General features: G+C 42.4%; 1 protein-coding gene across 2 annotated transcripts in view; it reads right to left on the reverse strand.

Annotated features, from left to right (window-relative positions):
* The window catches only part of MYOF (myoferlin), a 169,564-nt gene that overhangs the window by 39,355 nt on the left and 116,253 nt on the right, over window positions 1–13,956 (reverse strand). For both annotated transcript variants that reach the window (XM_004369943.2, XM_004369942.2), the window contains 8 exons: window positions 12,374–12,547; window positions 11,381–11,489; window positions 9,886–9,963; window positions 7,554–7,735; window positions 7,149–7,307; window positions 6,927–7,025; window positions 5,038–5,199; window positions 2,786–2,951 (listed from right to left, as the gene is read on the reverse strand). In XM_004369943.2, coding sequence (XP_004370000.1) covers window positions 2,786–2,951; window positions 5,038–5,199; window positions 6,927–7,025; window positions 7,149–7,307; window positions 7,554–7,735; window positions 9,886–9,963; window positions 11,381–11,489; window positions 12,374–12,547 — 1,129 coding nt within the window. The remainder of the gene's footprint in view (window positions 1–2,785; window positions 2,952–5,037; window positions 5,200–6,926; window positions 7,026–7,148; window positions 7,308–7,553; window positions 7,736–9,885; window positions 9,964–11,380; window positions 11,490–12,373; window positions 12,548–13,956) is intronic.

A 13,956-nucleotide genomic window follows, 5' to 3' on the forward strand; every position in this document is an offset into this window, starting at 1 on the left:
GTGGTAGCCAGGCACCATCTATTTGTTCAGGACTCAGTCTGGTAGAGGCTGTGGTAGTTGTGGTCCATTAGTCCTTCGGACTAAGCTTTCCCTTGTGTCTTTGGTTTTCTTCACCTTCCTTTGCTACAGATGGGGTGGGACCAGTAGATGTATCTTAGATGGCCACTCACAAGCTTTTTAAGGCCCCAGACACTACTCACCAAAGTAGTCAGTAAAACATTTTCTTATAGATTATGTTATGCCAGTTGAGCTACCTGTCTACCGAGACCACAGTCCCCAGCCCTCAGCCCGGTAACTCGGTCTCTCAGGGAGTTTGGATGTGTCTATCAAGATTTTATGACTAAGCCTTGGTCAAGTTTTCCCCCATCATCAGTTAATGAGAAAGTACCAGATTGATCTAAAATAGTAGGTTCTGGTCTGGGGAACAAGAAGCCCTGGTGGCACAGTGATTGAGTGCTTGACTGCTAACTGAAAGGTCAGTGTTCGAATCCATCAGTTGCTCCAAGGGAGATAGATATGGCAGTCTGCTTCTGTAAAGATTACAGTCTTGGAAACCCCATGGCGCAATTCTACTCTGTCGTATAGGGTTGCTATGAGTCGGAATCGACTAGATGGCATGGGGTCTGGGGAACATTTTAGTCCCCCCTCTTCTATAGCATAAACTCTTTAAGGGTTTTCCTCTTCTGGGGCTCTCTGATTCATTAACCAGAGACTTCTGCCTCAGCCCACCCTACCACTGGCCAGCAGGCACAAACAGGTCCACACAAGCAATTCCAGGGCCAGAAAAAGTTTGTAGCATTTGTACCTTCCTAATGATTTCACGTGTTTGGACCAAAGAGCCTTCTCTCATCAAATCAACAGGAAAAAATGCGAGGAAAATGATTTCTCTTCATTAGTAACTCCCATATAAAATAATTCCTGCAGTTACAATCATTGTAATAATCCTTGTCGTTATCAGAAATGTTGCTGTTTTAGGTGCCATCAATTGAACTCAAAATGCTTTGTATAGGAAAATTTCTTGATAAACAGATGTAGAGTTTTGCTCAAATGTGACTGTGGGTTTTTTTTCCTCCCTCCTTCTCTGAATAGGGGATACAGCATGCTCAGACCCACATGGCAGATAAGTTTCAGAGGCTCTGTAAAATCAATACCAAGCCTTACGGAAGATTAGATAGAACTTTTAGCAGCACAGCTGCTTAAACAGAAGACATCTGTTTCAGTCTTGAAGCTCCCAGTGATCAGCTGATTGAGTATGTTCCAATCCTCTAATCTCATGAGGCCGGGGGCCCTGGGATCTTGTCACTGCTGTGACTTAGCTCCCAGCCCCTAGCACAGTCTTGGCACATGATAAGCTAAAAGTGATAATCATTGAATAGATAATTAAAAAAAAAACAACCAAACCCGTTGCTGTCGAGTTGAATCTGACTCATAGCGACCCTATAGGACAGGGTAGAACTGCCCTATAGAGTTTCCAAGGAGCGCCTAGTGGGTTGAAACTGCTGACCTTTTGGTTAGCAGCCTTAGCTCTTAACCACTATGCCACTAGGGTTTCCCAATGGATAATAGCACCATGTTATATCATTAGCTACTATTTATTATGGAACTCTAAGGTAGGTATTAGGCCCTGCTCTATATTTTGCTTATTAGTTATGTGATTTAGGCAAGTCATTTAAACTCATGAGGTGTTATTTTTTCCTGTATGGATAACACTGAATTAAAGTCTTTCAAATTACAGTCATAACAACAGTCATCACAACAATATTGTGATGAGTTAATGAGGTGGGACAACAGATAGAAAGCAATTTGACATAAAAATCCCCTTCTCCCTCAGTGCTTGGAGGTCCCTATGTTTTTCCCATCAAAGCATTTATCACACTGGAATGAAATCTTCTGTCCCCTGTTTGTCCTTCCTACCGGACTATTGCCCTATGAGAGTAGTAACATGGTTATCTTATTCACCACTGTACCCCCAGTATCTAGTGCAGTGAGTGCATGGCACTCTATGAGTACTTAGTAACTACTTGTTGAATGGTGATGGAAATGACTTTATCCTCAACAGTGATGTGGGAATAGCTCCCCATGTCTTTCCAGACTGCTAGTTAATAGGCAAATACAAAAAGTTCCTAAAGCACTTAACATTTCCTGAAAGAAGGCTTGTGTTAATCTGGGAGCAGGACACTTCAGAGGTAATAGCTTCAGCATTGGGTCCCCCCAAACAAGATCAGTATTCAAGTCTAGCTCTGCCACTTACTATGTTACCTTAAAAATCAGTTGCCTTCGAGTCTATTCCAACTCATGTCAACCCCATGCATGTCAGAGTTGGACTGTGCTCCATAGAGTTTTCAGTGGCTGATTTTTTGGAAGAAGATCACCAGGTCTTTCTTCCAAGGTGCCTCTGGGTGGTCTTTAACCTCCAACCTTTCAGTTAGCAGCCAAGTGCATTTACCATTTGCACCACCCAGGTACTCCAGGGAGGTATGTATATAAAACAAAACCAAATGAAACACATTGCCATCAAGTTGATTCTGACTCATAGCAACCCTAGGACAGAGTAGAACTGCCCCGTAGGGTTTCCAAGGCTGTAAATCTTTACAGAAGCAGACTGCCACACCATTCTCTCATGGAGCAACTGGTGGGTTAGAACCGTCGATCTTTTGGTAAATCAAACTGTTTCCTCATCTGCAAAATCTGGACGAAGAACACTTACCTTGAGAAGACTGGTAAAGATGAAATGAGATCATGCACGAAAAGCTCCCCAAATGTTACTTATGGACTCGCATTTTACCTTTTAGCTGTGGCACAATATCCTCCTTTGTTACATAAGGGTCACATCGAAAGCGGTCCAGGTGGTTGATGGTGCACTGGCCGACGACAGGCTTCTGCCCAAAAGGCCTGTGCTCGATGACCTTGATCACCAGGGGAGGCATGTATAATTCCTCTTTGGGCAGGAACTGGGGGCCACAGAGGTAGGTGTCACTTCTCTTTATCACACGTAACAAGGGCAGCTTTGCCAATAAATGCCCCAGAAGGACCAACCCAGACTCTTCTGCATAGCCAGGGAACTCAAAGTGGTTCAGTAATGTATGCTCAAGAAGCACAGTGGATGAGATCATGAGCTTTGAGCTAGACTGCCTGGGATCAAATCCTGGCTCTGCCATATTGGTTGCATTACCTTAGGGAAGTTTTTAACCCCTCTATGCCCCAGTTACCTCATCAATAACACTACCAACTCAGACGGTTATTGAATTAATACAGATGAAGTGCTTAGAATAGTACCTGGCCCACAATAAGCACTCCATCAGTGTTAGCTAATGTATTATGGAATCAGCATCTTTTACTACTTACCTGGTCCTCCCCACAATGCTTCCTGAGAGGTGATTTGCAAGATTGGGTGAACGTACAAGCTTACAAGCCCAGAACTTTGGCAATTGACTAGCCAAGTCCTGAATGGAAACATGTTCCTTGCAGAATTTAAAAATGGTCAAGATAAAACTGAACCTCTCAGATATAGAGGTTTAACTGTGGCTAGGAGTCTTTAAGCCCTGCAAATTCAGTGCCAAAATGGGATGTCCATTTTTCCTCGATTTCTCCTAGATCCCCCACGTAGAATTTAGGGAGCTCAGTGGCATTGTCTGATTGGAGAAGCATGGACTGGTCCAGGCACCTGCCTGGTATGTGGTCCAGGTGAATTTCCATCTCTTGCCTTGCACAGGAACGGAAGTAGGGATAGGCTGAGTGGCTTTCCTCACCTGTGTGGACCAAGGCTCAATTCCAGACTAGAACTTGGCAGGTATTGGAGGAGGTTGGGAAATGGACTCGGATGGGTGGAGTGGCCCAGGAACGACCACTTTGGGATTCCAGCCCAGAGCATCCTGTGGCTCACATCTGCAGCATCCTATGTATGGGGAAAAGCTTGGGCTTTGGAGTCAGAGGGACCTAAGTCCAATCTCTGGCCACTCACTTGTTAGCCTTGTCCCCTTCCTCCAAAGTGGTGAAAGAGGGGTGAAAATGCTTGTCACACAGGGTTAGAGAAAGATTAAACGCATGGAGTATGGGCAGCTAGCACCAAACTCTAGCTATTCTTGCAGTTGCAATGTGGTCATGGCAGTAAAGAAGGTGTGGCCTAGTGACTTGAATATGTCATTTCTCTTTCCTAGGCCTCAGTTTTCTCATCTGTAAAATGAGAGGTTAAACCAGACGGCCTTAGTGTTCAAGGTGTGTCGGGGATACCAAGAGCAGGAAAATGACTAGGACTGCGGGGGCGGGGAGGGGAAGAAGAATGGAAAGGTTCTGGGCCTTCTGCCCCTACAAACTGAGGAGATGCTTTTATTTTTACCTCTTTTACAGAGTAGAGTAAAAAAGAAAGGCTTTTCTTTTATAAAAATGAAGGATTCAGATGCTTTAAAAATGGAAATATGGGGTGACCTCTTCTTGCTCCCACCTTCTATAATGGAGGGCTGTCAACTGGGTGGGTTGGACCTCCCATTTCTAATAACCAGATGTTAACTTTGGAGGAGCAAAGAGAGGGCCATCCCGGGGGCAACCTTGAGGTGGGGCATGGTTATGGGTATTAGGGACTGGGCCCCATTGCCCTATATGGTTCCTTGGCAGGTACCCCTCTCCAGCCAGCCAGTCCCTACCTAGAGGGTTCTAGTCTATGTCCATAGGGCCATGATTGGGAGTTAATATCCTGCCCTAAAGGGGCTGACCAAGAAAGAGTCTGTAATAGATAACCGAATAGGTGGAAAGTTTGTCGGAGAAATAATTACCGCTCACAGATACCTCTATGTCGCTGGACCTGTTTGAAGCTTTAAGAAACCATCACTGTGGTGTGTCGGTCTAAGGGGTAAAAGTCACTGACAAACTGAATGCAGGGCGTGGTTTTTCTACTTGTCCGTTTTTGGAAATTCAAGAACTGTATGTGTGTTTGTGTGTGTGCACGTGTGTGTCTGTGATATATATATATACATATTCCTGTTTCACATAAAATTCAGCTACTCAACACACATGGACTATTAGGGAGTCTTGATACTGTACCACTTTCATGAAGAGAACAGAACTCGGAAAGTTGGGTGTCTTCTTAAGGTTTTTGATCACCACTGATTCTATCCTTTCTCCTCCACACTCCACAATCAGACTGGGGGAGGTGATAGAGGCCATCTGGTAGTTTTTCATATTTCTTAAGCCCCAAGCTAGAATCTGAGAAAACAGTTTAAAGAGAAGGGGTGGAAATCCAACATGTTAAATAATATATTCAAAAGAAAAAATTCTTTCTTAATAATTGGTAGATTCCCTAAGATTGACTTGTGCAGATTTGCCCAAAACCCTGGTGAACGTTGTCCTGGAAAGCCTGCAGGTCATGCAAAGAAAGCCATTTTGCCCCCTTCCTTCTCCTGCCTGAGCTGCTCAAAAGTAGAGCATTTAAGAACGTAGGAATCAAATCCTGGCCGGGCCATATAATAGCAATGTGAATTCTGGCAAATTATTTAACCTCTCTCAAGTATGTCTCATTTAACCAGTTGCTGTCAAGTCGTCTTCTACTGATGGCAACCTCCAACTGTTCTGATAGCAGCTGAGTGCTTTAACCCTTTGCACCATCCAAGGTCCTAACCAAAAGGTTGAAGGTTCAAGTCCACCCAGAGGCACCTCGGAAGAAAGGCCTGGCTATCTACTTCGGAAAAATCAGCCATTGAAAAATCTACAGAGCACAGTCCTACTCTGACACACATAGGGTTGCCATGAATAGGAATTGACTTGACTGCAACTGGTTATGTCTCATCTACAAACAGGACTGTAGTATTATCTACCATAGGATTATTTTGAAGATCAAGGGGAGACTTCCTAGCACAATGCCTGACACACGAGCATTGAAAATGGTCGCTATGAGTCAGAATCGACTCGATGGCAGTGGATTTTGTTTAAAGCCATCTGCCTCAGTCTTTGAGAACTGTTAGCAAGGCAGCATGAGAATGGAAATCCTGGGGTAACAGCTGCTTGACTGGACAAGGGGGGAAGCCTTGATCATAGGCCACACAGGGCCCACCAAGCCACCTGGTTTGCTCCATCAGCCTGTCTCTGCTCCGACAGAAAGGCTTTTCTTTTATAAAAATGAAGGATTCAGATGCTTTAAAAATGGAAAAATAGGGTGACCTCTTCTTGCTCCCACCTTCTATAATGGCGGGCTGTCAACTGGGTGGGTTGGACCTCCCATTTCTAATAACCAGATGTTAACTTTGGAGGAGCAAAGAGAGGGCCATCCCGGGGGCAACCTTGAGGTGGGGCATGGTTATGGGTATTAGGGACTGGGCCCCATTGCCCTATATGGTTCCTTGGCAGGTACCCCTCTCCAGCCAGCCAGTCCCTACCTAGAGGGTTCTAGTCTATGTCCATAGGGCCATGATTGGGAGTTAATATCCTGCCCTAAAGGGGCCGACCAAGGAAGAGTCTGTAATAGATAACCAAATAGGTGGACAGTTTGTTGGAGAAATAATTAATTACTGCTCACAGACACTTCTATGTCGCTGGACCTGTTTGAAGCTTTAAGAAACCATCACTGTGGTGTCTGACTGTCTAACACGCCACCGTTCCCCATGACTTCCTCCCCACCCTCCACCTCTCAGGTTCCCCTCCTCTCTGCACAGACAGACACGCTGTTCTGAGCTCACCTTCCCTCTCCCAGGTGACCCTGGAAACTCAGAAATCTGCTGGTTCTCAGTAAATGAGAGCTCTAGATGCCCTCCGTAATGTTGAAATTCACCTCTCCTTGTTGCTTCTATTTTGATGAATATTTCAAATTTTGGACAAATTCACAGGAAGTGGAAAATAGCGAGAAAATATGCAGCAGTATTCCATTTCCTGTATGAACCACTACACTTCTGTAGCCACATCCATGTGATTTGATCAATAAAACTTAAAGCACAGCATACCTCAATAGCAGTGAGCTGAACCACAGGCCTGATTCCCTGGGGGACCATGTACAGATGTGGTGCCCTTTGCGAGGGAAGAATGGGAAGGTTGGAGCCATCCTACGAAACAAACACAGAAATGTCAATGCCTCCCTTTAATTTAGGCAAACGGTGCCTGAAATTACTAATAAGTGTTTTAAGCCGCTACTCTGAAAGAGTGTGAATGAGAACTTAACAATTTACCTTGTCCCTCAGAATCAGCTCTGCGGTTACCAGGATATCCCCACAGGCCTTGTCTCCGCACATTACCGGATGCCAGAGAAGTTTGGGCGTGATGTCTATTTCTGAGTTCAGTTTCACCAGAGGAGAGAAAATGCTTCGTCCTAAAAATTCATCTTTGCCCTAGAAAAACAAGTAATCCTTAAATTCTCCAACAAACATTCCTTCAAATCTCCACCTCCAATATTTTGGAAAAGGGTAACAATAACGGTGGCACAACATGAAAAATGTAATCAACGTCATCGAATTGTGAATGTGGAAGTCGTCATATTGAAAACTGTTTTGGTGTGTATATTTTAACCACAATAATAATAATAATAATAAAAAACTCCATCACTCCCCCAAGCCATCTCAGAAATTCTAAATTACCACTTGGTCATTGTCGAAAAGTTCGATGATAACTTTGGGTGGGTTCTGTAGGACTGTTTGGGGTTCTCCATAGATTTCAATTTCATCAAATATAATTGTTTGGTCCCATGTGGGATTCAAGGTTGAGTGGATGATCTCAGTTGTTTTGCTTCGATGGAGGAAGGAGACATGAGCATAAGGATCTAAAACAGGAAAAGAGAATAACAGTGGGGCCATGACTGAGTTCAGCTTCCCCGCACCACTCATTTTAACCACATGCTTTTCCTTTTGCCGCAGTGATCATAGACCCTCACCACCCACCTGGGAAATAAAGGTTCTAGGGAGCAGGGTGTGCCAGGAGCAGAGTGTGCCAAGAGCAGGGCACCAAGGTAATGGGATCTGTCTCTGCAGCAGAGACATGGAAAGCGAGGCCGTGAGGTGTGCTGAGGGTTCTCTCTCTGGAGAAAGTCCCGACCAGGTTAACTGGGCACACAATCTTCTGAGCCAGGGTACTGCACTTGTGTTAAGAGAGCAAGCTCTGCAGTCAGACACACTTGGGTTTGAATCTCACCTGCTACACCTCGGAAAATACTTAACCTTTCTAAACTTTGGTTCCGTCTTCCACACAATGAAAAAAATAATACCTGCTTCATAGAGTTGTGAGGATGAACTGATACAAAGAATGTAAACTACTTAGGGGAGAGCCCTCATGTAGGATATATCTGATAAATGCTAATTATTATTATTGTTTCTAATGTCAATGGTAATCCATTTATTCAAACAATATTGATTGAGTGCCAGGTCTCAAGTATATAATAGTAAATAAGAAAGGCTCAGGTGCTCATGGGGTTTACAGTCTATGAGAGCTGAAAATTTTGTTTCACTGTGCTTGAGAATGCAGTGAAAATGATCATATGTACTAGAAAGTAATTTGTGTTCTAAATAATTGCAAAATATTTTTGACCTACCTGAGCAATAACCTAAGGTCTAACCTGAAGCTATTGTGTAAGTCAAAAGGGTGTTTGGTTTTTAGCACTGTAGCTGTCATATGAAGGCAACTCTGCTTTTGCTCCAGTGATAAAGCTGATATTTCAAACTGTAAGGAATATGCTTCAAGTTTTATGAAACTTAAGAACTTTGCTAGGAGTCTACCTTTGACTTTCAATGATTGAGTGCCCCCTGGTGGAGAATATTTGAATTGTCTTTTTTTTTTTAAAAAAAAAAACAAAACATTTTGGGGATGTGTATTATAGTGATGGAGTCCCAAGAGTGGTGCAAATGGTTAACATGCTCAGCTGCTAACCTGAAATGTTGGAGGTTCGAGTCCACCCAGAGGCACCTCAGAAGAAAGCCCTGGGGATGTACTTCTGAAAAATTAGACATTGAAAACCCTACGGAGCACAGTTCTACTCTGACCCACATGAGGTCTCATGAGTCAGAATTGACTCCGTGGCAACGGGCTTTTTTTATAGGGATAACCTTGAATCTACTCTAATTAAAAAAACAAAAAACCAACTCAGAACCATTCACAAATGTTGGTTAATATTATTGCTTGGAACACACTTCACAACTGATGCAAGCATGCCAGAGTGTCAGGCCACTGCTTTAAGGGATGCTTCTATAGAGGGTTCCAGAGGCTCTGATGGGCCTCACGTCCTGACGTGTAATGCTCCCCAAACAGCCCAGGAGGGCCCCTGTACTATCTATGGTCTCACAAGCAAGAGCACAAATCCCCAGGTAGGTACATCCCTCTCCTCTTCCCCACTGCTGCCCACAGCCTTGCCCTTTGAACCAGTCCAAAGGCAACAAAACCAGACAGGGTGTCAGTGTGAGGGATGATGAAGCCTCATGGTTTTAGGGTGTTGGGGATTTGGGGAGCAACCTATAGAGGAGGTTCAATGGACCCCAAATTGCTCAAAGTCTGGTGCTGTCGGCAAGGGGTAAGCCTGTGATATTTTTGTCACCTTGAGACGGGTACAAGAAAATTTAAAGGATCTTAACTTACCAACCAACTGGGGCCTAGGAGGTAAAAAAGCAGCCATGTATATATATGAAGAGCAAAACTCACTCTTCCTCTTGGTGCTTTTTATTATTTAATCCATTGATGATTATTAGTATGAAAAGACCATGCATCTTCTATGCATCTCCAGCACCCAGCAACAGTGCCTGAGGCGCTCTGATTATTTAGCTAATGACTGAGTAGTTTACTTCATGCATATCAAACTAATCTCAATATGACAAAGCTTTTGGCTGTTGTTGGAAATGACTGAAGGCATCCACTCAACGAAAAGTAGAATCAAATTGGCCTCTATGTAATCAATAATGTGTGAGGTGGGGATTTTTTTTCCTTTACCTGAAAAGCTGTCCTTGTCTAAAGCCATGAGGTTTCTGGCTTGATAGATATAGCAGCGCAGATGGTAAAGGTAGACTCCTAAAAAGAACAAGATGGAAATTACCGGCAAGAAACATAACCCTGTAAACTACTAGTTTTCTAGAATATTTGGAGATTGTATATGTTTCACATAAATGGGTCATCCAAATCTAGTTCCCCACAGTAAAGAACACATATAATGGTGGTGATGTAATCCTGCTTCCTGTAAAATCAAACTTAATTAAAAAAAATACATAGTAACCTCAATAAAACTGAAAATTACTCCTGTTGTAAACTTCCTGATTTGGGGGCATTGCCTGTTATCACAGACTTTTAAAAATGAAATTGGGTCGCCAGCTGTTACAGAAATAGTGCTTTCTATACAGAGCCCTGGTGGCACAGTGGTTAAAGAGCTCTGCTGCTAACCTAAAGGTCGGTGGTTCAAGTCCACCAGCTGGTCTGCAGGAGAAAGATGTGACAATCTGCTTCCATAAAGATTGCAGCCTTGGGAACTCCATGGGGCACTTCTACCCTGTCCTATAGGGTTGTTATGAGTCTGAATCGACTGGACCACAACAGGTTTGGAATACCTGGAATACCTTCTATACTATTTCAGCACCAGATCTGGGACACAGTTTCTTTAACATTATAAAAACTTCATACTCCTTATCTTTATTATTACTATATATTAACACACATATACACACAAACACACATAATTTGTGATAGCAGAGCACTCTGATTAATTGCACAGATACTAAAAGCCAGATTACTTGAATTCATATCTTGTCTAGTGTTTATAAGGTATGACACTTTGGGCAAGTTAATCTTTCTGCTCCTTGTTTTCCTCATCTGTAAAATGGGGACGATTTAAAAAAAAAAAAAACAAGCCCATTGCTGTCAAATTGATTCCGACTCATAGCGACCCTATAGGAGAGAGTAGAATTGCCCCATAGGGTTTCCGAGGAGCGGCTGTTGGATTCGAACTGCCAACCTTTTGGTTAGCAGCCAAACACTTAACCAGTGTGCCACCAGGGCTCCACAAGTACCTACTTTATAGAGTTGTTTTTAGGGTTAAGCACATTAATACATATACAGTGTCTGGCACATGCTTTATACAGTTATTTGCCATTACTATTCAGAGAAGGTCTACTTCGTTCCAAAATTCCTAAAAGTTATCATTGAATCCAACCTTTATTTAACTTTGTGAGCCCTGTTTTCTAGTTAAAATAATAATTTGGGGGATTTAATAGAAGAGAATAAGTGCATATTGGACAGACTATATTAGAGTCAGTGATTTGATGACCCTTCATGGCAATATGATTTTTAAAACTACATTTTTTAAAATCCTTTTTCATCAATGATTAAAACAAAAGTCACATTCACATGAAGAGATTTTTATTATATTTTGGCGATTTGAAGAGTTTTCTTGAAATAAGTTATAGAAATGAAATTCACAAATAACTTTAAAACTCACTGTCAAAATTACAGGAAACAATGGGAGTGTTTGCTCCAAACACCGTGGTGGTGCTGTGATTTTGTTTCTCCCCTCTCTTTTCATCTCCATCCTCAGTAGTGTCTGTGCCCTAAAGTAAGAGGCAAAATCAATTAACAGTACCTAAAACAAACAAAGAGGCAAGAATCATAAACAAATGGAATGGTGGCTTTTAAAAGAGATTTTCTCATCCAATCACCCCATTTTAAAAGATGAGTAAAGTCCAGGATAGCAGTGACTCCCCAAAGGTCACATAGCTGGAAAGTGATAGAGGAGGAAGTTAAAGTCAGCTCTTCTACCTCAAGTCCGGGTTTATCAAACCCTGCTGCTGAAAGAAAAGGAAAAGGAAAAATGTAAAGGATAAATAGGATGATTAAAATGATGAGGAAGAGGAAGAGAAAGAACAGTGGAAAAAGAACACAGAGGGATCAGAGTGCAGAAGTACAAAAATTGGCTGAAAATGGTTCCTGACCACCGTATTGTCTTAGATCTACCATCACCATTTTCTTGTTTATTCCGCTTCCTTCCTGCTTTCCTTCTCCCTGCCTTCTTTATCGTGCTTCCTCTAATTTTGTGAACCATCCTTCTGTTTTCCTCCCTCTCATATTTGTATATGTAACTTTCTTGGTTTGTTGAACAGCTGCAGTTTCCAAGGAATGATCCAAGGAACTTATGCCTGGGCTGTTAATAGATCTCACCTGAAATAAGAGTTCTGGACCAGATACATTTGGAAACGGTTGCGTGAAACAATGTTAACCGGGTGTTTCTGCAGTAGAGCTTAGAATTTTTCATATGTTAATGGTTTATGAATTCTACAAGAATTATTGAGCACCTCAACTGTGTAGCTTTGCCCAGCGTATGTGAGCTGTGCCAGTACTGGGGTTATAGGGAACTCTGTGGAGTGGATACTGTTAAATCTCATGTATTTTTTTTCCCATACCAATATTATTTCAGCTTTGAATACTTATTACTTACGAGGGCACCTTCCAGTTTAAAGATGGCAGCTGCCCCATGTGTTTCTGAAGGAGCCATTTTTCTCCTCCAGCGTCTGCGGCGAAAGGTATCTGAACTACGTGGTTTCCAGTGAAATTTCCAGCCAATTAAAGAAGCATATTCCCAGCCCTCCTGGTCTTCCAATTCTTGCATGGCCTAAAATGGAAGGCATGAAACTTTCAATGATAATATTCCTTATATTGATAAAGCAGGTCATTTCGTCAATCAACACATACAGATTGAAAATCTACTCTGTGCCTGGCACTATGCTAGGAGCCAGGGATACAACAGAGAACAAAATAGGCAGCACTCGGCCCTTGCAGAGCTGATGGACTATGGGGAATACAGAGAAAAAATTAGTCAATTACAGTGCAATGAGATGTGTGCCATGGTGGTGGACAGGGTCCAAGAGAGGCACCTAATTCAGACTTGTGGACGTGGTGAGGCAAGTGGATTCTTTCTCAAATTGCTTTTTAACCTCATTAGCTCAAAAGAACATTGCTATTGTGGTATAGTTTCAAAAACATTATCATCTCAATTTCATGTACGGAGAAAACGTTCTCCTCCCACCAAGAGTTTCAATGTCTTACCTAACCTAACAGTCACCATAGTTAATAATTAAAAGATAGATTATGGTATATTACTTAACAGAAATTTCTGTAATAACTAATAACTAAGGAGTATAGCACTTTTCAAGGAGACCTTGTGGTGTAACAGTGAAGCGCTTGGCTACTAACTGAAAGGTTGTCAGTTCAAACCCAACCAGTGGCTCTGTGGGAGAAAGAACTGGTGATCTGCTCTCATAAAGATTACAGCCTAGGAAATCCTATGGATCAGTTCTATTCTGTCACATGGGGTCACTATGAGTCAAAATCAACTCGACAGCACTTAACAACATAGCAATTTCCAGCTTAAAAACTAGTTTTACATACAAATGACCTCAGTTTTCAATGTTTTATTCAATTCATTCAACAAATGTGAGATCCCACTATGTGACTGGGATTGTGTTAAGGGCTGAGGATGCAGTGATGAAAAAGACACACAGGGTCTTTGCCTTCATGGCACTGACATTTTAGTGGTGGGAATTTTATTTAAATTTCTTATAAGTGTGACCAGATTTAAAAAGTGAAAAAGAATACTAAATAAACTACGAACTCAGAAATAAGAGCTCCATCTAGGTTACCATCATTGCAGTGGGGACTTTTTCAACTTTGAATAAACATAAAATCCAGGTTAAACACAATCTTGTAATTGACCCTGCAGTAGTGATAATAGTGGCATTGAAATATTTCATGTAGTCAAGAGTGAAACAGGTTAGGGAACATGATCAAAGTCTCAAAAATAGTTCTTGGTAGAACTGGGCTGAGTCCCAGGTCTTCTGACTGCTGGCTCAGTGTTCTTCCCACCTCACCTTGGTGTTCTCATGTGGAAGGAGAGAGCCCAGAAGCTCTAGAAACTTCTTAACCCACCAGGATAGGGATAATTCAATAGCAAAGACTCATTTGTTCACCAGCTCATTCATTCTACTACTGTAGAATGTAGTCCCTGAGCTAGCAATGAGGATA

Source organism: Trichechus manatus, unplaced genomic scaffold (assembly GCF_000243295.1).
Source record: "Trichechus manatus latirostris isolate Lorelei unplaced genomic scaffold, TriManLat1.0 scaffold00007, whole genome shotgun sequence".
NCBI classification, from domain to species: Eukaryota; Metazoa; Chordata; class Mammalia; order Sirenia; family Trichechidae; genus Trichechus; species Trichechus manatus.